The sequence below is a fragment of the Daphnia carinata genome, chromosome 3, assembly GCF_022539665.2.
Source record: "Daphnia carinata strain CSIRO-1 chromosome 3, CSIRO_AGI_Dcar_HiC_V3, whole genome shotgun sequence".
Taxonomy (NCBI): Eukaryota; Metazoa; Arthropoda; class Branchiopoda; order Diplostraca; family Daphniidae; genus Daphnia; species Daphnia carinata.
The window spans coordinates 9,590,792-9,614,647 of NC_081333.1; the positions used below are offsets into that span (position 1 = coordinate 9,590,792).

Here is a 23,856-nt window from a genome sequence, read left to right on the forward strand (position 1 = left end):
TCGGACGCACAACATGTGCGCGTAGAGTTTACATCCGAATGCAATTATTCACTTTATACTCTTGCCCGTCTGAGAATATAAGTTGAATGGACGATAATGTTCCTTCCTGTATACGCACGCTATACTTTTCATATGCTGAATTTCACCGCAACGGTGCTGTGCGTCTAGTTCTTCTTTTGTTTTTGTTTGTTTTTTGTTTTTTCCCAGCTCTATACAACAAAATGCGAAAGAGCTAAGCAAAGTCCGGCTTGGATGCAGAAAGAAAACGGCAACCACTAAACAGATTATTATTACATCATTTTTTTTTTGTTTTTGTTACAAATAGATAAGAAACACAGCCTTGCGTCGTTGACCGCTATGTATGCGGAAGCGCTATTAGTAGTAATCGAAAGAAGGAGAAGAAGAGAAAAAAGAAAGGCAAACGACGGGCGAACCCGACGACTTGCTACTCCCCTATTTTGAAGGGCCGCTCGGTTTCTTTCATCCGTTAATGGACGTTATTCACGCTCACAATGGAAAAAGGCGTGAAAAGGAGGGATAGAATGATGGGGCGGACGAGGAGCATCCATTACCGATCTAAACAATCTACTCCAAATTCCGACCAGCGGCCGTGTAATCGGAACCTGTCGTCCGGAAACAATAAACTTGCTCATCTTATATATTTGTTTTTTTTTTTTTGTTTTTTTTTTTCAAGAAGAACTTAAAAGCTCGTTTGCTGTCCAGCCGACTTCTTCGACCGCTTATTTTCTACTTGCTTTTCTCAATTAAATTTTTATTGCAAACGACGATCTTTGCTGGATATTACACGGAATAGCGGACGGAATTTTTTTTTTATCCCCCCTTTTTTTCTTGTTACTCATCATGTGCTAACGAGTTTTTCGTGGATGACTGATTTTCCCGTCAGCCAGCTATGTTGCACCGAAGCGGTAGTTCGTTTCGGGACTTGTGCGTTAGGCCGTTAAAAAAAAAAAAAAAATTCTTCTTCCGCTTACGTTAGTCCAATGGACACAACATGCGTGGACTTTGTCAATAAATCTCGGCTCCTCTTTCCATCGTGCGCCGTCTGCTAGTCGAGAGCCAACAAATCTTTTTTTTTTCCTTCTATTTCTTACTAGACAGTTCATTTGCCGCACGCCGTTGAACAGCGAAAGCTAATTGACTTTGGTCGTGAGTTGTCTCGACTGTATGGGGCTTCGCCCAATTGGATGGCTAAAATAAGAGCGGCTAGCGCGTATAATCAAAGTTCTTTATTTATATTAGATCTAGAACGAAAAAAACAAAACAGCAGGAAATGGAATAACAAGACGAGCGACTCGTTTTTCTTAAATACGCGCCTAATTTACTGACTCGAGTAAAAATAGTTGTAAGAAAATAGCGGACAGTCAAACCCTTGCTGTTGCCCCAGAAGAAATGCTGTTTTGCTTTTGGTATAGCCAAATTACTAACCAAAATTCAAATCGTCTAGGAGCCACAAAAAAAGAAAAAGAAAATGCACTTATGGCGTGTGCTCTACCTAATTATATAGCCCAATGATGCTATATACTATAGTTGCTATGGGCTATTTGCATATAAGATGATTGCCGACATGGCGTCAACACCATTATCAGGTCTTTGCTATCGCTATTATTATACCATACCAGGTAAGAGCGAGGTCGAGATCGAAGTGGTGTGTAATCTCACTGATGGACACTACGTAGCTCCGAAAAACTCTGTGATTGTCTCGAAAAATATTTCTCACCTTTTCTGCAGGCCACATAAGGCGAACGGCAGAGAAGGAGAGTTAATATAAAAATGGACTTCAAATTGGGAACGGCTTCAAAATGCGAACAGCAGTTCGTCTTATTTATAAGGTAGCCCAACTTATTTATTTTTTTTATTTAAAGGAAAGAATAACATTTGGCCGGCCTTAATGATGCCCTCGAGAAACTCAAATGAAATGTTTGTCTATGATTTAGAAACAATAGTTGGCATTTCCGAACGGAACCGCTGCCATTTGCATACAAAAAATCGACATCCGGCAGTTTTCTTTCGTTTTTATTTCAGCTCATTATGCGTTGTAACTTATGTATTTTCTATTTCTGTTGTGGAATGCGTGATGCATAACCACAAAAGGACGGGAGGTTTTTCTTGCATCCTCAACAATGCTACGTCCTTTTTATTTATTGTTGTTCTGTCTTGTTTTTTTAAATCACAGATAAGAATTCGTTCCCATTCGCTTAACAATGAGGGAACGGAGAAAACAAAACAAAAAAATAAAATTACTGTATTATTGACGGTTGAGATTTGATCATACTGCCGCATACCGCAAATCCCAGTTGGAACTCACGAAGAGAAGGGGGGAAAAAAATAAAGAAAATGAAACATTGTGAAACCCTTTGGCTTGTCGTACGGCGTCATCTGCCGCGCTACGTAAAGATAGCAGGTGCTCGTTGAACGTGTGTTCCAGTCCGTCTTTGCCTGTGTTTTTTTTTTTTTTACGAGTTCTCCTCTTTCTGCAATTTCGAATCAAAGTAAAAAGGCGATCTCAAATGCAGGAATGGAAAGAAAATCGATCATAAAAAACCTCCGGGCAAGGCCAAAAAGAAAACACATCCATCAAACACTTGGCGTTTTCTTTTATGAATTATTATTCCTTGATGTCATTCTGCTAGATTCACACGCTCTTTGTTTTTTTTTTTTTTTTTTTAAATTCCCTTTTTCTTTTGCCTTTGCAACGAGACTTTAGCGATGATAAGTACGTACGCTATTTACAGCTAATTAACTAGAGTTACAATATTCCAAAGAACAGCCGGCGAGTCCCAGGATGGCTGGACAATCCGCCCTCATATCCGGAGAAAAAAAAAAAAGGAAGAGCCTTATGTGCTGGATGGTGAAAGAAGTCACCAGACGCGAGGCGAGTGCGTATTATATAGTAACACGAACGTGAATTCAAAAAGGAACGCACCCTGCTGCAGCATAGCGAGAAATCTACGAAATGAACGGACGGCTCTCTTCTTGTGGAACGACAACCTAACGGACTGATCTACAAGCACAGTTTTCTTTTTCACTAGCGGCATCATACACACATGTAACGTGTGAGTGCCTCTTGCCTCACAATCTCCGTGTAATCTTCGCCTTAGCCTGTGAAGCGTTTCATCTCCCTCTCCCGGGCGTCGACATCTGTCCCGACCATCTGTCGTCCGCACTGTTTTTTTTTTCTTTCTTTCTTTCTCCCAGTTTTTATTTTTTCTGGTTGTTTATGTCTTGTAAGAACGAACCATTTTAGCTCGCGTACTCACCAGTCGCCGGTCGTCCTCATCAATCTGGCTCATTTTTTTTTTTTTTTTTTTTTTTTTTTTTGCAAAACGGGAGGATACCACCTCCGTGAGTCCCTGGCCTAGTGCCCGCCCTTGTACCTCTACCTTCTTTAGACCGTAGACTCACCTGCTGACAGCTGTTACTATCATCGTCTTTGGTCTTCTAACGAAATTTAACTGCCTCCATCCATACGGCGAAATTGTCCGAATTGGTGTGTATCTGCGTGTGCGTGTGTGTGTGTCTATAAGAGTTAAGGGAGAAAGAGAGACTGGCTTCTTATTAACTGAACTTATGTGTGTTAGTAGCCATCGTTAAAGCGAGATTGACCTGAAGCAATGGCAGGGTGCCGTGATTTTTCATTTCGCTTCGTTCATCAGGTTCTGTTTCGATGCACGTTTTAAAATATAATAATGCCTGATGTTGTTGACGATGATTGAAATTTGATGAATCCCTCATTCCTGTCCGGCCAGCCAAGCAGAAAAATGAAACAGACGCTAAATGGGGGAAAAGAATAAAAGAAAAACCTTAGGCTCATTATGTAACCTACAGTTCAAAGACCACTGAAGAAAAATGAAAAACACAAAAGAATAAAAGATTTTGTTCAAATGACTCAAACTCCCTTCAGGCCACTTGGTCATTCCCCATGCCGCATCATCGTGCCTTTAAATGTTTTCGTGTCTATTTCGTCCTCGTTGCTTTATACGGTTTTCGAAATTTTCTATCATCTCTACGCTGTTTTTCTTCCTTCAATTATGGCGTCTTTGTTTTTATTCATATGATTTCACAGCGTATAAAACACAGCTCGGCTGTTGTTGCACTGGTGGGCGATGTGATCGTGCCGTCTAACTGTACAGCCTTGGCATAGAAGAACGCTACCAATTATTACAACCGCCGTCTTTTTTTTTTTTCAAATATTTTTTATTGCTTAAACTATTAAATAGTGGAAACAAATATTCTCATCTTTTTTTTTTTTTTTTTTCTATACCGCGTGATTCATGAAAAAGAAAATCTGGCGCAGCTCAGAAAATACTGGAGGAAGGAAAACTAAAAAAAAAAAAAAAAAGACAACACAATTAAAGAAGATAAGCCGAACCACCAACGGGATTCCTCAGCAATGAAGGAGACAAGGAAATGTAGAGCCATTTGTGCGATACGTATAGGCGCTGCAAATAAAATCCAAATCATTTCTAACTTTAATAGCAACAATTTTCATTTAAAAGAAGCTAAAAGTATAAATTCCAAAAAAAAAAAATATTCGCTCATTTTATCGCGTCATTTGATTAAACGAACTGCTTCCTGTTTACGTACATTTTTGCCCCTCTCGGTTTTTCCAAGAAAGATGTGAAGATTTAGCGTATGTTTTTTTCTTTTTTTTTTTCCTCCCCTTTACTGGCCGAGTTCTTTTGCGTTTTCGAGTGAGTTTGCAAAGTAGCAACCGTTGGCTGCAGGGTATTTTCTTCGGGACAAGAAACACAACATGCCGGGTTGCTGTTGTCGAGGCGGAGGAAGCCGCCCGTTCCTTCCAAGAGAGAGAGAGAGAGGAGGTGCGGCACGAGAAGAGTCTTACGGCTTTATGTGTAGGCTACATATAGCGGTTAAGGGGACGGACCCTTCTGTTGTTGGCACGGTTGGATGGGTACTCTGCTGGTATTTTTTCGTTCGGGACTGGGCCCGCTTTCAAATATCACTACAAGCTGCTGTTGGCCGTCAGTTATACATCAGATGCCGGCCCGTTCAATTCCTCCAAGGTAGAACAGCTACTGATTCAAAAACACTCGAACTTTCAGTTCTCCTAGTGTTTCTGTTTGCTGTGAATTCTTCTGTTCATCTTCAAATTATTCATTCAATTTCGTCCTTGTCCATCATCAATCCGCGTGCTTCGCGATAACTAGTAAAAAAAAAAAAAATCAGGACATTGGGTCCGCTCGTGTCCATCGCTGTGCGTCACTTACCTGTCAATTCGACTTGAAGAGACGGATCCAAAAAAAAACAACAAAAAAACAAACAAAATGGAAATACTTGCCAGCTTTTTGAATCCATCTCAATTGGGGCAGATCAGGGAAGTCACCAAGAGTGTCTCGCTGGAAGATGTGGCTGAAGTGGCCACTACCGGTTTCCGTTCCATGGGCACGACTCGAGAAGATTCACTCGTCTTTGTACTCGGTTTGCTCAATCTAGGCACGGTATTGTGCTACGCCGTTTACTCGCAACTCTTCAAACCCGATCGGCGCGGCTCTTCCGCCCTGGATGAGAACCACTTTGTCATGAAAAAGATCCAGACGATCCTCGACGAGCTTGTCCTCCATGTTCACACGACCACCTACTATCGCAGCTCTTTGGAAAGGACCCAAGACCTGGCCTCAAAACGAGACTCGAACTTCCGACCTCGATCTTCCGACTCATCATCCATCCGTAGTCTTTTCACGATTTTCGACCTGCCGGAATCTTTGATTTACAGTGAAAAAGAGCCTCCGGCTGTCTCGCAATTCTCGTCCAGACGATCGTCGGATGATTACGACAACTACTTGCAACGAGAAGCCAAGAAAATGATTCAAGAGTGGCTGTCATTTTTGGTCCAGTCAACTCCGATCCCTTTCCTCAGCCGGACGAAACGTCACACGCTGATGTCATTCCCGAACAGGTATCGACGCAACACGACGGCTGGACACCGTCGGTGGTCCATCAGGAAACGCATTGGCAGGCCGTCAACATCAGCGCCATCGACGTTGAAACCGGTGACTCGCGCTGTTGCGAAAACGTCAACAACTGCCGAACCGCATCCGGAGTGGACATTGAATCAGGAGGCAATGTCTCAGCTACGCCGACCGCAGATGAAACGGCTGGTTGCGGCCGCAACTGGTGCGGAAGCAGATGGCCGAGTCCTGGCGGCTGCGCAAGCTGCCGTTGCCGTGGCCAGTTCTTCCAGTGAACCGGACGTGCCTCATCCAGCCCACCAAGACGTTCCCGTTCTTCCTGTCCACACACTTTTCCCACACGAGACCGTTAGGGAGAGAGGCGCCGGTAGCAGCCATTCGAAGAGCGATCGGTCCAGTAGCAGCCGCAGTGGTATGCGAATCGAAAACGGACCGACGGAGAAACCGGAAGAAAAATCGAAGGAGGAAGCAGTGCCGACTCCGGAGCCCAAACCGCAATCTGAGCCGAGGCATATTCCTTCCGAATTTCGTCAGCAAATGTATAACAGGCATCCGGCCGAACAATTGGAGTCGCCGTATGATCTCGAAGACTCGGAATCGATCGCTGAACCGGCCGAAGAGGAGAGTCTCATCGTCCGACTGATGCATTTGATCCAGCAAACAACCCCGCTGGCCATGGACGTGTTAGACGTCTACAAGTCGAGGTCCGTTGGTCAACAGGGGACCCAATCAACGGAGCCTAAATGCCTTGAACGGCTCTTGTGTCAGCTCAATCAGGACTGGAAGACCAGAGGTTCCGTTCCAGCAGCCATGGCCCCATTCCTCAGGTAAATCCCCAATTTTAAATCTAATTATTTTAGCAAACTACTCGATTGTTTTCCCCCCGTTCGTTTCATTGACATAAATATCGGAAAGATGAACATCAAAAGAAATCATCTTTCCATGGTGTACCGTTTCCGGCTTATGATTTCGTTCTTTGACTTCTTTCGTCTGTTCTTCCGTTTCCTGCTCTTTGCCGAGTTATCAAACGAGCGAAAGGAATGAACGCATGTCTTTATGGATAAGCGGATGCATCGAAAGGTAAACACATGTCGAAAAAGAAGGACACCCGAAACCGTCGCCCCCAAAAGTACTGCACAACGCAAGAAGCAGTAACTCTTTTTTTTTTTTTTTCTTTTTAGCACACAACTAGTCATTTAGTTTTTGTCCTTTTCTTGCTACTTTTTGTGTGTGTTGCGTGTCCACATCCTCGCGTGAATGGAAGCAACGAACAACAGATGGTCTTTAACGACGCATGTTGACATCACAGCGGTACGGGAAAGATTGGCATAGACAGAGGGTGGAAGTCTACAGACAAGGGTGAACATAACGGATCAAATTCTCGCCACATCGCTTCACCATCGTTTCCTTAAAAATAGAAGGAATTGTCCTTTTTTTTTTTTTTTTTCTTTGGTCATCAAAGCTTTTGAAACGAAGGATTTTTGAAATTTTATTTTCACAGCATTGCCGAAAGAAAAAAAAACCCACAACGGCCATCTGTTTTTATGCCGTTTCCCACTTTTTCTTTCGCTCTGCACGTAATCATTTCCCCTCTCCTTTTTTTTCTTTTCCAGTGGCCATAACTTTCCCGTATACTAGAAATGGACGGGGAGAGGACACTGCTCGTAATTTCTCTCGACTATCAGGAAGTGATTAGTTTGATGAGAAGCTCTTTGGTGGTGAGAGACCCCCTTTGCTTTTCCCTTTCCGTTCACAATGAGGGCGATGATTCTCGTCTGTTTTTGTTTTTTTTATCGGCAATCGCGTAAACATAACGGGCGCGGTGAAAATGAAAATAGAACGACCTGTTAACAAGATCGAGAAAAAAAAAAAAATGACACACGGGGAAATGTTTTGCGGTAATCTATAAAGCTTTTTCGTTGGAACAAAATGCGTGTGAAAAACAAAAAAACAAAAAGAAACGTTATTATTTATTCTTCTTCCTCTCCCTTTTATTTCTTTCTCCGGGTGCGAAAAAAATTCGAAATGATTTAAACGATGAGCAAGTCACACAAGAAAAGTGGACAATGGAATCATGAAGGAAAAAAAAAAAAGAAAAGAATATCATTCCGACTGCTACTTATCATCAATTTATGTCGACTGTAGAGAATGACGTCTTGACCGACTCGCTCTAGTCGACATTTTAACAACCGTTAAGTCGAGCGTCCTTTTTTCTTTTCACGTTCAGTTCCGTCCCTTTCGTCATCATCTCATTTTGATTTATTTTTCGCATTTATTCTATTCGCCCTTGAAGATGTGACCGATTTACTCTGGTCGTCCTGGCCGACATTTCATGCTGGCTTTATTACCAACCACCAGCAGGTATTTTTCGTAGCGTAACATCTGCGTGATTTTCTCGTGTGAAGCGACAGTCCTTTCGTGATTCGCTTTAGCTCAGTCTTTCCTCTTTTTTTTTTTTTTTTTTTTTTTTTTCTTATTTCGGGACTGGGATGAAACAACAGTACATGCGAAAAACGCTTCAGCATCTACCGTCATGGCGTTCTGGTCGTGCGGAACAGATTGGAGGATGACTCGGCCATCCGGCTATTTTTATTTACGTAAACCTAGAAGCCAAAAACTTATGTTGGTCATCGTAATGGCCTTTAACGGTTTGTCAGGTCAAGATTTCATCGATTCGTGAAATTACTATAAACATCTACTTTGTTGCAGAAAAACATTGTATGCAAATGAGTCTGCGTGCACGTTTCCTCCTTTTATTTATTTTTTTTTTCCTTCTTCCTTTCTCCATTTCACGGCTGTCACCGTCTACACCACGTCTACCCCTTGCCATCCCGCGAGAAACCTTTTGATTAATCGGGCACGACTAACACGACACACGTGTTGGCAATCTTGACTTGGGGAAAATGCTTGCACGGATCGAAGGACTCTCGGCGGGAGCGGGCGTCACGCACTGTGTTATCCAACGAGTAATCCCCGGGCCGCTATCGCCAACCACGGCCACAATCTCGCTAACGGAACTTTGTCTCTAATTTTATTTCTTAGACCCGCCCGACCCTTGCTGAAGTGATTGTGTACGATGCTGGCGATGACGCAATGACTGTGTACGCCATCTTTGATAATAATTAATTAGAAATAATTTTGGGAACGAGTGGAAAGGATAACGCGGTCACTGAGAACTCCTCGGCCGTCAAGTGCACGGCTGTCAAGTCAGCGCCAAATGGCAAGAATGTCGTAGAATTTCAAATGAAAAATTATGCGTGGAACAAACAAAAGGGAAGAAAAATCTTGGAATCGGTCCACTTCTTTTGGCAACGTAACCGTGTGCGAGCAAAGAAACAAAAAATGGGCCAAACAGCGGTCAATGGAACACAAAAATTTTGTCTTAATGCCGTCAGGCAAACATCTCGTCTTTTTTTTTTTTTCCCTAAAAATGTTTAATTTCTATTTTTTTCAAGTACTGGAAGCAAGCCATAAAAGAAAAAAACCAACGGGGAATAACAGGGTATTCAAATGCGTAAAGAGAAAGATTGGAAAAAATTAGGTACCGCTGAATCAACTTGTGCGCTGGAGATATGATGTTTAGGATTGGTTACAACATAGAAAATGCAAATCAAAATGAAAATCGGCAATTCATAATAGATAGCGATACTCGCTAGTCTTCTTTTCCTGTCTTCACTCTTGGCAAAAAGTAGAAGAAACGAGTAAAGTAATTACCGAGACCGTTGTGGATTACCTGATGCTACCCCATATAGGAAAAGAAAAAGCGTTAAACACCGAAAGGGGATACCCGAAGCTGTTAATAACAGTCTTTCGTGAATATCTATTACAAGTTTCAATGACATCAAATCCCTTCATTTTGACCATCTGTTTTTCGTGGGATGTACGGTAAAATGTTACAGGGCTGGTCGCCCATGCACTGCCTTGGCCAGTTCACGTACACTTCCTGATCCACCCCTTTTTTTTATTTCTAACATGTACGTTGTGTTTAAAAACAGAAAATATTAATAATTCATCTTACGTGTGTTAAAACATTCATTTCTCATTTTTCTTCGTTGTTTTCATTACTCGCTGTTTTATAGTATCGCTATGGGTTGGTTGCTGAATCGGTCTACTACTCCGAATCTTTCGCACATTTTGATGGCCGTTCGTGCTGGTTGGATAGGCAAGCAATGCGTGAGTCTCTACCCTCGTTGCGCTAATCCCGGACGCCCTCAATGGACCGTGACCCCATTACATGACGACTCGTTGAACTTGCCAAGTATCGGACAGCCGCCCGTCAAAGTCCGCCCACCTCTCGATTTCTTCGCCTTCACGCCCACGCCTTCAACGACCACCTTCGAGAGCACAATGCGACCAGTTTCCTCCTCGTTGCGAACGGTTCCATCTCCCAATGCCAAAGTACCTAACCCGGCCGAACCGGTTGGCTTGCGTACTACGACAACATCAACGACGGCCACCAAGAAAACCTCCCCTTCGACGGATTGGGACCGTGAAAGCGACCAAAGTGACACCAGCAACCCGGACTATGGACTCTGGGGCCAGCACTCGATAGAATTGGGCGAGGAAGAACAGACCACGTCCACCCTGATCGGGACTTCGTTGCAAGTGGATCGAAATGGAATGTCTGGTGCAGCCTCCAGCAGCGGAACGGACAGTTTGAAACCGTGGGGCAAACCCAGCCGGTTCTCGGGCACGGACGATCTCGAGCTCAGCGACATTGTTCGCGGAGTTTACTCGAGTACGACAGAAAAGGATCTTCATTTGGATGAAGAGGAGGATGAGGAGTATGATGTTGATGAGGAGGAAGAAGAGGAGGAAGAAGAGGAAGAAGAGAACGTAGAGGAACCATTGCCGTCAACCAAGAAGCCAGCAGTTCACTACCCGGAAGATAGTATCCTTCACGATTTGAACAAAAATCATTTCACTGATAAAACTACAGTAGCGACTCCTGTCAAGGCCAAAGACACTTATGAAGGTTCGTATTGCATTGCATTAGAACTTAATTTTGGATTCATAACCGCAATGTGTTTGGTGAATTTTCGAAACAGAGTTCCAAAAGAAAAAGACGCATCGGCTTGAAATGGTCCCAACCAGAGGTCTAGTTCATCCGTGGTTATCGGAGCCTGTTTGGGTACCAGAAAACGCCTGGCCGCCGAAGACGGCCGACAACCATCCCCGACCTGAAGAGGAAAATGAAGAGAATGGTGACCGGCATCGTGATCGGGTATCGTTTGGTCACGAGGTAATGTTAATCATTTTATTTTAAAATCATTTGGAACTTTTCCTTCAATTAATTTTTATCGTTTGGTAAATTAAAGGATGCCGTAAAAGATGTCCGATTATTTGACTTTGCAATGCAATATCTTCGTGACCGGTCGGCATAATGAAGCTGCGGATGTTAAAAAAGACTCACTGTGCATTATTTATTTTGAAAGTGTCATGAACAACGATGAAAAATTGTGACATTTTTACCATTGGGTTGTGAGTTTATGGTAAAAACTACTGTGGAATGGTGAAGGGACCCACGCTTGCACTTCTTAGACATTTCCTCCTCATTCCTTGTGCTTTGTGAATCAATTTTCACGCCCACAGTCTTATTTTCCAGACGAAAAAGTCCTTTGTTATATTGTTATTGAAATGTTGAATATCTAACGCCTATCGTTCATCAGACATATGTGTGTGTGATTTTTTTATTAATAAACGTTCAGAAAACCTATTATAACGTGTTTTTTACATAAAAATCGAATCCCATTACTCAAATAAAAACTATTGGGTAGTTGATTGTTTGAACACCAGATGGTGTTGGCAACCAATTTCTGCTGCTACTGTCATTTCATTGTTGGTGAAAAAACCCGAGTCCTACGTTGTTGTGGACTAGGTTTGTAAACCCGACTGAAGCAGTTTGTCTCGTTCGTGAAATTCGCCTTCAATTAGCCTAAAAGTCTAAGTCAACTTCACGAAGAAGCTAGTAACGTGACTGCCAAATCGCCAAACCGTCTTGCCTGTCCCAATAACACGGATTTCACCTAACGCTATGGTAAGGTATAACGCCGACGACCCGCCCCCATCCAAACGAGTTTTGTTGAGCACTTGCATGTTTATGCAACGAATCAGATAGCTATTGCTCAGTAGCGCAGGTATGCTATGGATTAACGTGATCAACTTATAAAGTCCCTTCGTCAAGTGAATTTACGATTCACGAAAGATAAGCCCAATGCCTTGGTTGGGAAGGTTTTTTTTTGGTTGATCTAAGTTTACTAAACCACTCTTCCTTACCTACTGGAGTGGTTTTTACTGGTTATCATTCCTGACATCTGATTGAAATTTTTCCTCTGCTTCAAGCCCATTGTAGGTGGTGGGGTATTAGATTGCTTATGTCCCATTCATTTCGACTAACAGCCAGTGAGGTTGACTCACATCAAATCCCTATGATGGAGCGAGCACCTTTTAAGACACCTGCTGCCACATTTGGATCATTTCCCGCTGCACCAGGCTATCAATCGGTCATTGAAAAGGTTTTTGTTGCTTTTTTTTCTGGTTGGTTATAATATCAAAATGTAGAAAAGTTAGATGTCAATGACATCCGATGCATAAGCACAAGCTGTTTTACAAAGATATTTTAGCCAATTTTAAAGCAGAAGGCCATATACCTTCAATTTTGTAGAACTAGTATATCTTTTTTAAATCCATGCGGCATACAATTCTCGGTGAAATTCTGTGCCCTAAAATAACTAAACTCCTACTGGTCATTTTTTTACAGGAAAACCGGGAAGGCGGGCAGCGGGTGGCCAGTATTAGCTCTTCTTATCCCGGACCATCACATTCTGTCGCCATGATGACATCGTCTATAAGTTCAGATGAAGACATGCTAGACATCACAACAACTGGAACAACCCAGGTAGCAGTCATTTTCAATTTCCAGATTCTGACCAGTTTAGAACGTTGGCTCATTCCCCACCACCTACCAGGAACAAACCTCCTTTGATAACGAATCTCGCAGCATCGCCTCACCTGCTGGGCTAGGAGAGATAACAGCCGAAGATATTCCAGGGATCGGGCAGTACGATGATTTTCAGACTATTGATTGGCAACGTGATCTAGCCCGTGATCGGATGCACCATCGCTACATCACGAAACATAAAGAAGAATCGATTTTGTCTGCTGTTAAAGCTGCTCACGATGCTTGGTCCGGTTGGGTTTGCGTTTTGTCGGGTACAGATTTTTACAAACATTCCAACCGTCTTTCCAAAAACGACCTTCTAATATTCTGTATATGACAGTCGGTGTAGCCGTCGGTGCCGTGGCATCGTTTATTGACATCGGAACTACCTGGATGACGGATCTGAAGTATGGAATATGTCCTGATGCATTTTGGTTTGACAGAGAGCAATGTTGCTGGTCGTCAAACCAAACATCGTTCAGTGATAATTGTTCTCAGGTACACGCTGAAATGTCATATGAAGGTTGACACGTACGTCAACGCTTATTTGCTCCTTTTTGTCGCAGTGGCTAACTTGGCCACAGTTGTTTGGCGCATCTGACGATTCAGCCGGTGGATATATTCTAGCCTATCTGTTTTACGTTCTGTGGGCCGTTTCGTTTGGTGCTCTTGCCGCCATTCTTGTGAGAATGTTTGCACCTTACGCTTCCGGTGGAGGTATTCCAGAGGTAATTCACCCCGTGGTCGACTGTGTTGCTGTTATTCTAATTATCTTTGCGCTTGTAGATCAAGACTATTTTAAGTGGTTTTATTATTCGTGGCTTCCTCGGCAAGTGGACACTTTTAATAAAATCCATAGGCATAATGCTAGCCGTCGCTGCCGGTTTAAGTTTGGGAAAAGAGGGTCCCATGGTTCACATTGCCATCTGTCTTGGTACGTTTCAAACAATTCTTACTCCTGATGCATTTGTTTCAATCGCCCTTTTTTTTTGTGTGTGTGCTGGATTTCCGAAACAGGCAACATATTTTCTTATCTATTTCCTAAATATGGTCGGAATGAGGCCAAGAAACGTGAGATTTTATCAGCCGCAGCAGCTGCCGGTGTATCTGTGGCATTCGGTGCACCCATCGGAGGTGTCCTCTTCAGTTTGGAAGAAGTCAGTGTAGCGGTGCAGTCAAGCATAAATCCTTAATTAAGAATGACTTAAAGATGTTTTGGGAATTATTGGAAACAGGTCAGCTATTATTTCCCGATGAAAACTCTATGGCGTTCGTTTTTCTGCGCCTTGATTGCCGCATTCATCGTTCGCACTATCAATCCATACGGCAATGAGCATTCGGTTCTCTTTTATGTGGAATACAACAAACCCTGGATCTTCTACGAGCTGATACCCTTCACGGCTCTCGGAATCTTAGGGGTGAGCTTATTGCTAATTATCTCCTCTGTTTCCTTCCATCAACCTTTGATTGCTTGTTACAGGGACTGATTGGTACCTTGTTCATTCGAGCGAATGTGTGGTGGTCGCGTTATCGCAAAGGTTCTCGTCTCGGTCAATATCCAGTGCTGGAAGTGCTGGGCATTACTCTCATCAACGGAATCTTGGCGTACCCCAATCCTTACACTCGAATGAGCTCGACGCGTTTGATATATTTGCTGTTTAGTCAATGTGGCGTGGCCAACACCGACGACCTATGGTAAGGAATCCTCCCCACTAATTTACAATTACCTCGTAGAACGTGACTTACTGATAGGTATTTGCTTTAGTGATTACAACCGAAACATCACGGATGTTAGCTCAGCTGTGGAGTTTTCGGAAACCGGCCCTGGCGTCTACCGGGCACTATGGATGTTGGCCTTGGCCCTCATCTTCAAGTGTGTGATCACCGTTTTCACGATTGGCATCAAAGTACCAGCTGGCTTGTATATCCCATCGCTTTGTATGGGCGCCATTATGGGACGCATCGTTGGCATCGGAATGGAACAACTTGGCATAGTACGTATTACACAATATTTCAATAATGGGATGTCACGTTCCAACGAGTCCTGATTGCTGCCGTTCTCTTCTCTCACGCAGTCATAATCCCCATAGTTGGATATTTCACGGCGAATGCTCCGCTGGAGGCGAAGATTGCATTACACCCGGTCTCTATGCCATGGTAGGAGCGGCAGCTGTCCTTGGGGGTATCACGCGGATGACAGGTACCTAATGAACATAATTTTTTCTAACCTGTCTCGATGAATAACATTTTTGTTTTTGAATGATAGTTGCGTTGGTGGTTATCATGTTCGAGCTTACGGGTGGTGTACGGTACATTGTGCCGCTCATGGCCGCCGTAATGGCAAGCAAATGGGTAGGAGATGCTTTTGGCAAAGACGGCATTTATGGTAATTGAGTTTATTCATTGTTCGATTCACTTTTCCGTGTTATCTTAACCATTAATTTTGTTTGCAATCCAATGCACCAGACGCTCACATTGTACTTAATGGGTATCCCTTTTTGGACAACAAGGAAGAATTCGGTCACACTACGTTAGCCGCGGATGTCATGCAGCCAAAGTAAAGTCTATTAAAGCGTGATTTGTTAATCTTTCTAATTTTTTCCTTTTATATAGAGCAAACAAGCCACTGACAGTCCTTACTCAAGACACGACAAGTTTGGAGGCAGTCGAAACGTTGCTCAAAGAAACGGACCACAACGGCTTTCCTGTCGTTGTGTCGAGGGAGTCGCAATTCCTTGTCGGATTTGTCCTGCGCCGCGATCTTTCCCTCGCCGTCGGTAAGTCCTGTTCAAACGTCAACTGGTGTTCGTTAGAGATCATCGTCTTGCTAATATTGCATGTTCATTGCTGCTCTTGTATTCTCCTAGCAAATGCCAAACGAACGTTGGAAGGGCTGAGGGACGATTCTCTAGTCTTATTCACCCCTAACATACCATCACCTTGGCACGGGTCACCGCCGTTAAAGTTGCGACGCATCTTAGATCTTGCACCAATTACTGTGACGGATCACACTCCCATGGAAACTGTCATTGACATGTTCCGAAAACTCGGTTTACGACAAGTCCTCGTTACCCATAACGGGTAAGAGATTTCACAATTTATGTGGTGGGATAGAAGTTAATTGATGGGATGATAATAGTTTTATTTAGATTTGAAGATATAGGAAACTAGCTATCAAATCCTGTTTAGAGTTAGTTTTTGGCTCTTCGTACCATACATTCGTACCACGTTTGCGTTCGTACCATGTTGCAGAATTTAACATTTGTTTAGTTGACTAAGTTGGGTCAAGGTTTATCTGTTCTTGATCTCTTTAACGCGTTGTAGGAAAGTGGGTCATTCTAGCGACGTCTGGGTTGTTTACCAAACATGGTGAATGCGTCAACAAGGATCTGCTAACTTTTTCTTTCTTTGTTTTTCTCCCTATAGGCGATTGCTCGGCATCATAACGAAAAAGGACGTTTTACGGCACATGAAGCAAATGGACAGCGAAGACCCAGATGCAGCGAACACAAACTAACGAAAAACAAAAAGAGCCAAAAAACCGATAGGGAAAAATATTCATCCCGGGGTGATCGTCTTTCTCTGTTTAGTAAAATTATTCTTTGTTTTAACGTAGTCACAGCGCGGCTAGAATCAAATCTTTCCGACTGTTTGAAATTTGAAACGTTTTTGAAAAAGAGTGTAAGTTGTTGTAGTAGTGCACATTTGCACTCTCCCCTTTAACATCGCGTGACTGTTGAATAATTTCCGACACGAATTTTAGACATTTAAAAAATTGTACCACCTTTGATCTTTTCTCTGACGTATTCCTTTCATTCTACTTTCAAGTGGAAAAACGGGGTTTTAATCTTTTATCGACTAGTTGTTCTGCCGTTTCATCGACCGCTTAAAAAACAACAAAACTACTACTCTTCATTGTTTTCCTTGACTGTTTTTCGATCTGAACCAACCGAGAGAAATGATTTAAACGCTGTTCCGTTTACTATGGGCGATGTGTACGAGATGTACAGTAACTATGATGCCTCTGTTCCGCTCTTGTATGTATTGATCGTCCTTTTCTTTCTTTGTCCATGGTCCCCATTGGCCCGTCAGTTCTCCTTTATATAATCAATATCGTGATCGTCTCCTGTTTCCTCAATCCAAAAGGCTCGACGTCCTCTTCTCATATATCTATTTTGACTGAACGAAAAGAAGAGAAAAAGAAAAAAAAAGATACATTCCCTCTTGTTTGCTCTTGCTTCAAATCCCAAAACGAACGAACTAACGTGTGTGTATTGGTTGCCAAAAAAATCTTGTTGCAAAAGAGAAAAAGAAAGAGAATGAATACGAGAGAAAACATTCAGTTCGACCTTTCAGAACTTTGGGATTGAACAAATAAAAAACCCCACAGCGAATACGGAGAATTGCATATGTAAACATGGATTAGACAGCAAATGCCAAATCCACTTTTGAATGACGCACATAAAGCCATGGGGCGCAAAGAAAATTATCTTTTTCTAGCGAAAAGGCCACTTAGATCAAATGCTACGATGTCTGTAAAAAAAACCAAAAGAAACGAAATACTTTAACGATTCCACTGACGCACATGATTGAAACTTATGACCAGACTACATGTGGATTCACGTGTAGTCTGGTTTAGCCTTGTAGCATCGCTTCCATATCTCGCAGAGGACGACAGTCGAGTGGAAACGATAGAAAATGGCCAAAGGCATGCACACGTTCATGATAATTATCCAAGGCCAAAGGCCGTAGAACTGAAGCTGGACAGGGTTGACGTCCGCTCGCGATTTCTCCAGGGTGTTCACAGTCCACATGGCAAAATTACAGACCTACGCACAGAGATCCAATAGGTAAAGATTAGTCGGCTGTTGAATGATTTCAATGGATTTCTGCCCACCAAAAGGAAAGTGACAACTTCACGACCGGGTTTGCGTGTCTGCTGGTCAACCGAATACGTATTACGACGGGAGGCATCCAAAATGAACAGAGTTTGTGTCACAGCCTGGAAAATGTAATTAAATATAAAGCATATCAGTACACGTCACCATTCAAGATGGAAGGTTACTTAAGGATACGTACCTGGAACAGAGCAGCTAAAGCACTGAGAAGCACGAGAGCGCCATCCTCGTCCTCGTTCATTGTATAATAACCTGCTATGACTGTGAATATATTATAGGCCATCAAACCGATTTGACCGAAAATGAGGAGCACATCGTCCAGATCAAAATGGCGAGAGGAATCGTAACGCAATTCGCGCACCTGCCCGAGTTCAATGAGCCCGTTAGTCTTAATCTTTGAATCGTCTGGAGAGCTAACATTACTTGCACGATGCCGATGATTGTTGCCACGAACGCCATACAAAAAAGGACAAAACGAGCTGCCCCGACTTCCATAATTGCCATTGCTCTGTACTCGGGATTATTGATGAGCGCGAAGAAAAGTATCAAACTGATGATGGTGAGAACCAGAACGAAGATGCCCGCAAAAAGACCTTTATTAGCCTTGGCGCAGTCGACCGAATAATGATGACGGGATCGGCGACCACTGGCCGATGAGTTTGATGAATATCGTCGGTCTTCTTCGAGCCCTCCTGCTGAAACGTTCTTCCACATAACGTAGAGGATAGCGGCGCAGATCAACGAGTACTCTATGGCACAAGGAAATAGGAGCGGACTGGCGTCCTGAACCAAGTGGCCCATGACCTCACTCCTCTTGCATTCATCGAGCAATGAACGACTGAAAATCGCTTGATTGCTTTGCAAAATTTCTCTGGCATCAACCAAAGCTTCAGCGTGAGCATCCTCGGTCGCGATATACTTAGCTGTTGTAGTTTTAACCTCTTGTCTGTGGCCGTCTAGTCCGATAAGATATCATCGCTAATTAAAGCATTTTCTTTTTTTAACTGAAAGAGATAATAAAGATACTCACGGCTTGATACGTTGTGATGAAACTGGAGGATTTCGTGTTTGGTTTCCTCAATAATGACGTTCAGCCAAACGCAGAGGTTCGTTGCTACCATATGCATCAGGCCAAAGTAAGCAATGGCTTTGGGTTTACAAACGCCCATCTGTTGACAAAAATGAAATCTGTTTCGTCACGATCTTTTTTGATAAATAAATCTGACTAGTACGTGCCTTTGCGTTTAAGAAAATGAAGTACATCTGGATGAACGTGAATACCATACGTGTGGCGGGTGTGACGGCCATCAGAATGTTGTCACAGTAACTGCCGGCATCGATCTCAAAGTATTGCGCAAATTCCAATCCAGAGTAGATCATTGAACCCACGCCGAATGCTAAGAAAATGATGGCATCATTTAGTTTCGGGTATCTGGTATAAAGTGTAATCAATCGTTCATTACAGACGGCTCCGATTCGCAGATAAAAGGAACCGTGATGAGTTGGCTTATTCCATGTCGGATCGCTATAGGATCGTGGGTGATGAGCCACTTCATCAAGGAAATCATGGGGCTCTTTAAATTCCACCATCGATTGTTTCGTCCCGCAAACTGATGAAGCGTAAAACAACAGTAATAATGTATAGAAAGTAGTACCAATTCAGAAATCCGGATCTGCAATTATGCAGAAATCTGGTTTTTTAAGAATCGTAGGGAAACGTAACTAGAATCAACAATGCATTGGCCAGCATACAAAAACAACCAATGGGCGGTTGGTTGCGCCGTTTGCGTGTTATGAATTCTTCATTCGATTTCAGATGTTGGAGATAAAAAAAACTGCTTCTGGCTTATCGGGAATGAAGCAGTGCGTTCAGCAGCAGGTATGCACATATCTCGTATGCGCAAAAGTGGCTTATACTCACCAGCCCTTCGAACGTGGTGAGCTTACTGAAAGGCAGGGATATATAGGCTAATGTGTGTTGATTGTAGTCAGTTCAAACCGGAAACTCGTCCAAGCGTACACCGAACTTTGAAGTGTTAAACCTATAGAACTGTATGCATTTTGCAATAAAAGTCTTACATGAATGCCGATTCTTGCTGGCTTTGTTGCGGATCATCGTGATGAAAACGTAAAGGAAATAAGCGATGCAACCAAAGTAGAGATACAAATAGAAACCCTTTAAGAGAAACAAAACAAAAACGGGATTCAAATAGTAGACAAATTCCTTTTCTAAGAAATAACTTTTCTTTTACCAAGTATGAAGAGGACGTCACATGATTGGAAATTACTTCTGTCATTGGGAAAGCCAGTCCCAGCACAATGAGAAACTTGGCGTACATAGCGCTAATTACAGCTAAAACAGCGTCGCTGTAAAAACAAAAAATAATTGAGAAAGAGCCGAAAGTAAAATAGATTTGAAAAAAAAAATGTGGTTTCCCGGTTCGATGGCCACTGATTGACAAATAATTGCAACTCACTCGCCGCGTTTCTTCCATCGCTTAGACAGCGTATCCGGCACGGCAGCCACATTCACGGCGGTACAGGTGGACATTGCCGAAGGAGTTCCTTCTCTCGTCGTTGCACGCCTTTATCCATGTGAAGAAAAACGTTTTTTGATATGAATTTTTTTATAGGAGACTGTCGGATATAGATCTCACCTTTCACAATGCTTGGGTAGATGGAAAAACGTTGTCTTAAAACCAGGTGAGGTACGGGATTTTAAGGCTTGATCTCTTTTCAGTTTGATCACGTCACTAGCTTCAATCTGATCCATCCAACCGGATGACGCCATATTATCTGCCATCACGATTGTCAGTTTGGCTGAAGAAGGCGCTGTCAAAGGTTTCAATTCCACTGGCATCCAGTTACGATTAGGAAAACCTAAGTCACAATCAGGTGAGCAGTATTCATCTATTGGTGTAATCGGCTCTGATTGCTGTTCAGGTCCAGTCGGAACGCCAATGCCTGAACCCTTTCGACCCAAGATTCCGAAATCGCCAATCGTTTCGCAGTCGGAGTTAAGCTGCATGGTCTCTGTTGGCTGGACTTCGACCACCATGTCATCGTCTTCATGCATGGAACGGCGTTCTGTTTGCCACGAAGGTAGATTCCTGAGTGTGTACATAAAATTAGTAAATTGATCGGCAACCATTTGGCATAATTTTGATTAAAGGGTTTAAACTTTGTGACGTTTTTTCTACAAAAAACGAGCTATCGCACCAACTGTGTTAACCCGTTTTTTGCTTTTATTGAAAAAAAACAAAAATTCCACTTAAAAATAAACTCGATATTTGTGATTCCCGTTCAATTTCGTATCGAAATCGTAGATTCCAAACGATATAATGTAATATTTATAATAACAGAAAAAGTCGGGCTTATTTTGTCGGACAGCCTGACAAAATAAGCCCGACTTTTTTTGGTTTTTTAGATTTAATTAAAAAACTATAAGGTCAATTGAAAAATAAACTGGATTTCCGTGATCAGCATTCAATTTTCAATCGAAATCATATATTTTAAGCCAAATTTGAAATTTGGCCAAAAATGGAAAAGTGAGAAGGCTATAGCCTTTTCACTTTTTCCAAAATCTGCAAAAAATCGAAATCTCTTGGAATGCGTTAAAAACTACACTATATACTCAAAATTCAATGATGATTCCCAAAAAACGATTCATTTTTTCGTGAAATCAACTGCTTTCGAAATATTCTTACTAAATGTAATGTAGCACTCTAGGGCCAGAACGTGCTAGCGCAACAATTTTTTTAACCCGTTTTTTACAATTATTTACATAACCGTAAGTTCTACGTAAAAGTAAAATCGATATTGGTGATCCTCGTTCTATTCTGAATCGAATTAATATATTTTCCACTCTATTTGAGCATTAAGCCAGAAATGAAAAAAAGTCGAGCTTATTTCGTCGGGCTTATATTGTCGGGCTTATTTTTTAAGACTGATTTTTTCGCGAAAAGGTCGGGCTTTAAATTTCTACTTTGATTTTTATTTATAAATTAAAACTGATGTTTAAAATAATTTTTTTAAATCAAATTATCGAAATAAACTGTTAAACCAGAAAAGTGTACATAAATAGCATATCAAATTCCGTACAGGCGCAACAACCTTTTTCTTCTGTTTTCTACGTTTTTTTTCAAAAACTATAAGCCTGTGCATAAATATACACTAGATTTTTGTAATCCCCGATCAATTTCAATTCGAAACCGTGTACGTTAGACTTCTGCACGATATACGCTGAATTCTCGGAAGGTGTGTTAGGAAGGACTATTATTAATCGTCCAACATACAGCACAATCCTGCATGGGCAATAGGGCTTCGCTGCAACCACAAATGTTTTATCGATAAAGTTGTAGTGAACAATTTGTTTTGCGTAAATTTATATTTATGGTTAATATTGTCTGCCAGTATTTTGACTGAGAATTATAATAAGGTATAGTACACTCAGCATTCTATATTTATTTTAAGCGTTCTATTATTGAACGTCCCAGAATGGAATTGCTTTTGGGTTGTAATCATAACTCTCTGAGCGGTGTTTGTTTAAGAAATAGGGACGGTTTGAAAACGAGACATCAATACGTACGAGAGACATGGCTGTGACATGTTAATTAGAGCTGTTCTCCAGGCTTCACCGTTTACGGATTGCTGATGACAAAATAAAGCAGGGCTGCTTTGCTTCTTTTCTTGTCGGAGCATATCACCACTATTCAAAAAACAGTTCTAAATTGGGTTGTGTTCAAACACTGTAGTTTAAAGACTGCGAGACGATGTTTAGAACTTTTATTAGGCGTGTGTAACGCAATATTAACCCACTAAATCAAGCCAAATTGCTGCTGCAATCGCTAAGATTTTAAACAGGAAATCGTAAATGGCACAATTAATTCAAGGTATTTAATGCGGGCTAGAAAATTCGTGACTGTCAGCGATACGCTACTACGCCTGTTGACGGGACAACCACTTGCCTTTCAACTCGACCAACTAACTTAGTGTGCCGTTTTGCCAATTTGTGGTTGCTGCTTTTATTTATCGGATACGTCGGGTGTGCATGTCCTTGTTTGTCACCTCCCTCCGAATTTCTCACTATTACTATCTTCAACCTCCTGCTTCACGAAAGGAACTTACTATTCATTAGCAAATGACTTACAGAGGAAAACCAGCTAATGCAAAGACAAGAAAACAAAATCGTCACGAACCATCACAATCCACCACGAAGACTACAGAACGAAACTGCAGACATGATAAAGTCTTTGGTTATGTACCGTACCGATCCTTGTCGCTCAGGCCTCAGTTTTTCTTTTAATAACGGCTAGTTGAAACTTGAAGTGATGAACCTTCAACGAACGGACGCTAACTAACTTCAAATAGCGATTAAGAAATGTTTTTTTCACATTTAGAAGAACAGTTTGTTTTTGTGGACCTATTCTGTATGCCGTCATTGACGTTCCCTTCGTTGCTCGAAGGGAATACGAATAGTTTGCCCCATCATTTGAAAATAACTACTCAAGTCTTCTTCAAACGTCCTTGTTGCAGTAGTTCAAACAAGCTTGCAAACAAAGCTGTGTCCCATATGCACTTTCATTCAACGGTGTGTTTAATTCTTCATGAATATTTATTTTTATTCCGATGAAAAAAAAACGCTCTTTGGAAAGCGACGTTTGTTACCCAAGAATGTTTCCTCAAAAAATGAAGTCACCAAATGAACAGTGGGAAATCCAAAACAAGTGTAATGGACCGATGCCACTTGCACGTACAGATTTTGTTTTTAAAATTTTTGTTACAGGAAAATCGAAACTCTTCTAGAATAGTCAAACATAAGTTTTAACACGCCTACCTTGAAAGAGTTTCTAATAAGACCATTTTCATTTATTTTCAAATTAAAACAAAACAATAAGGTGGTTGATAATTAGAACAAGGTGTTTGGTGCTCTCCTGTGTCAAAGAAGTTAAGCTGTAAGTCTCTTTTACATAATTCAATTCATGATCCGCTCAATCGCTACCTTTTTTTAGGATATTGCACTGGTGGAAAACACAATGGCGTAACGTTAGGAAATATCTTGGCTAAT

The 23,856-nt window shown here is 42.0% G+C and overlaps 3 protein-coding genes across 5 annotated transcripts; 2 read left to right on the plus strand and 1 right to left on the minus strand.

Moving 5' to 3' along the window:
• Nucleotides 1-5,264: 5,264 nt before the first annotated feature.
• Nucleotides 5,265-11,638, plus strand: LOC130685225 (uncharacterized). Its single transcript, XM_057508484.2, has 4 exons — nt 5,265-6,778; nt 10,031-10,926; nt 11,000-11,193; nt 11,270-11,638. Exons 1-4 carry the CDS (start codon nt 5,307-5,309, stop codon nt 11,333-11,335), a joined length of 2,628 nt encoding a protein of 875 aa, XP_057364467.1. The 5' UTR covers nt 5,265-5,306; the 3' UTR covers nt 11,336-11,638.
• Nucleotides 11,639-11,770: 132 nt separating this feature from the next.
• On the plus strand, nt 11,771-17,233 carry LOC130685296 (H(+)/Cl(-) exchange transporter 4-like). Its single transcript, XM_057508582.2, is given in 18 exon segments — nt 11,771-11,988; nt 12,294-12,466; nt 12,712-12,849; nt 12,920-13,163; nt 13,232-13,389; nt 13,458-13,619; nt 13,678-13,825; nt 13,909-14,048; nt 14,127-14,309; nt 14,372-14,586; nt 14,657-14,876; nt 14,878-14,885; nt 14,967-15,091; nt 15,158-15,277; nt 15,358-15,448; nt 15,505-15,668; nt 15,759-15,972; nt 16,318-17,233. Coding segments are annotated over 17 exon segments (2,562 nt in total). The 5' UTR covers nt 11,771-11,988; nt 12,294-12,325; the 3' UTR covers nt 16,409-17,233.
• Nucleotides 17,146-23,165, minus strand: LOC130685232 (proton channel OtopLc-like). Of its 3 annotated transcripts, none has more exons than XM_057508491.2 (13): nt 23,059-23,165; nt 22,378-22,497; nt 20,447-20,899; nt 20,267-20,374; nt 20,042-20,156; nt 19,869-19,965; nt 19,253-19,399; nt 19,026-19,186; nt 18,820-18,958; nt 18,213-18,745; nt 17,971-18,150; nt 17,789-17,893; nt 17,146-17,720 (listed from the first exon to the last, which is right to left on the minus strand). In XM_057508491.2, exons 2-13 carry the CDS (start codon nt 22,488-22,490, stop codon nt 17,511-17,513), a joined length of 2,361 nt encoding a protein of 786 aa, XP_057364474.1. In that variant the 5' UTR covers nt 22,491-22,497; nt 23,059-23,165; the 3' UTR covers nt 17,146-17,510. The 3 variants fall into 3 exon arrangements, with proteins under 3 accessions (XP_057364474.1, XP_059350416.1, XP_057364476.1); XM_059494433.1 differs by having other exon boundaries at nt 23,054-23,073; XM_057508493.2 differs by lacking the exon at nt 22,378-22,497 and having other exon boundaries at nt 23,059-23,079.
• Between the last annotated feature and the right edge of the window lie 691 nt (nt 23,166-23,856).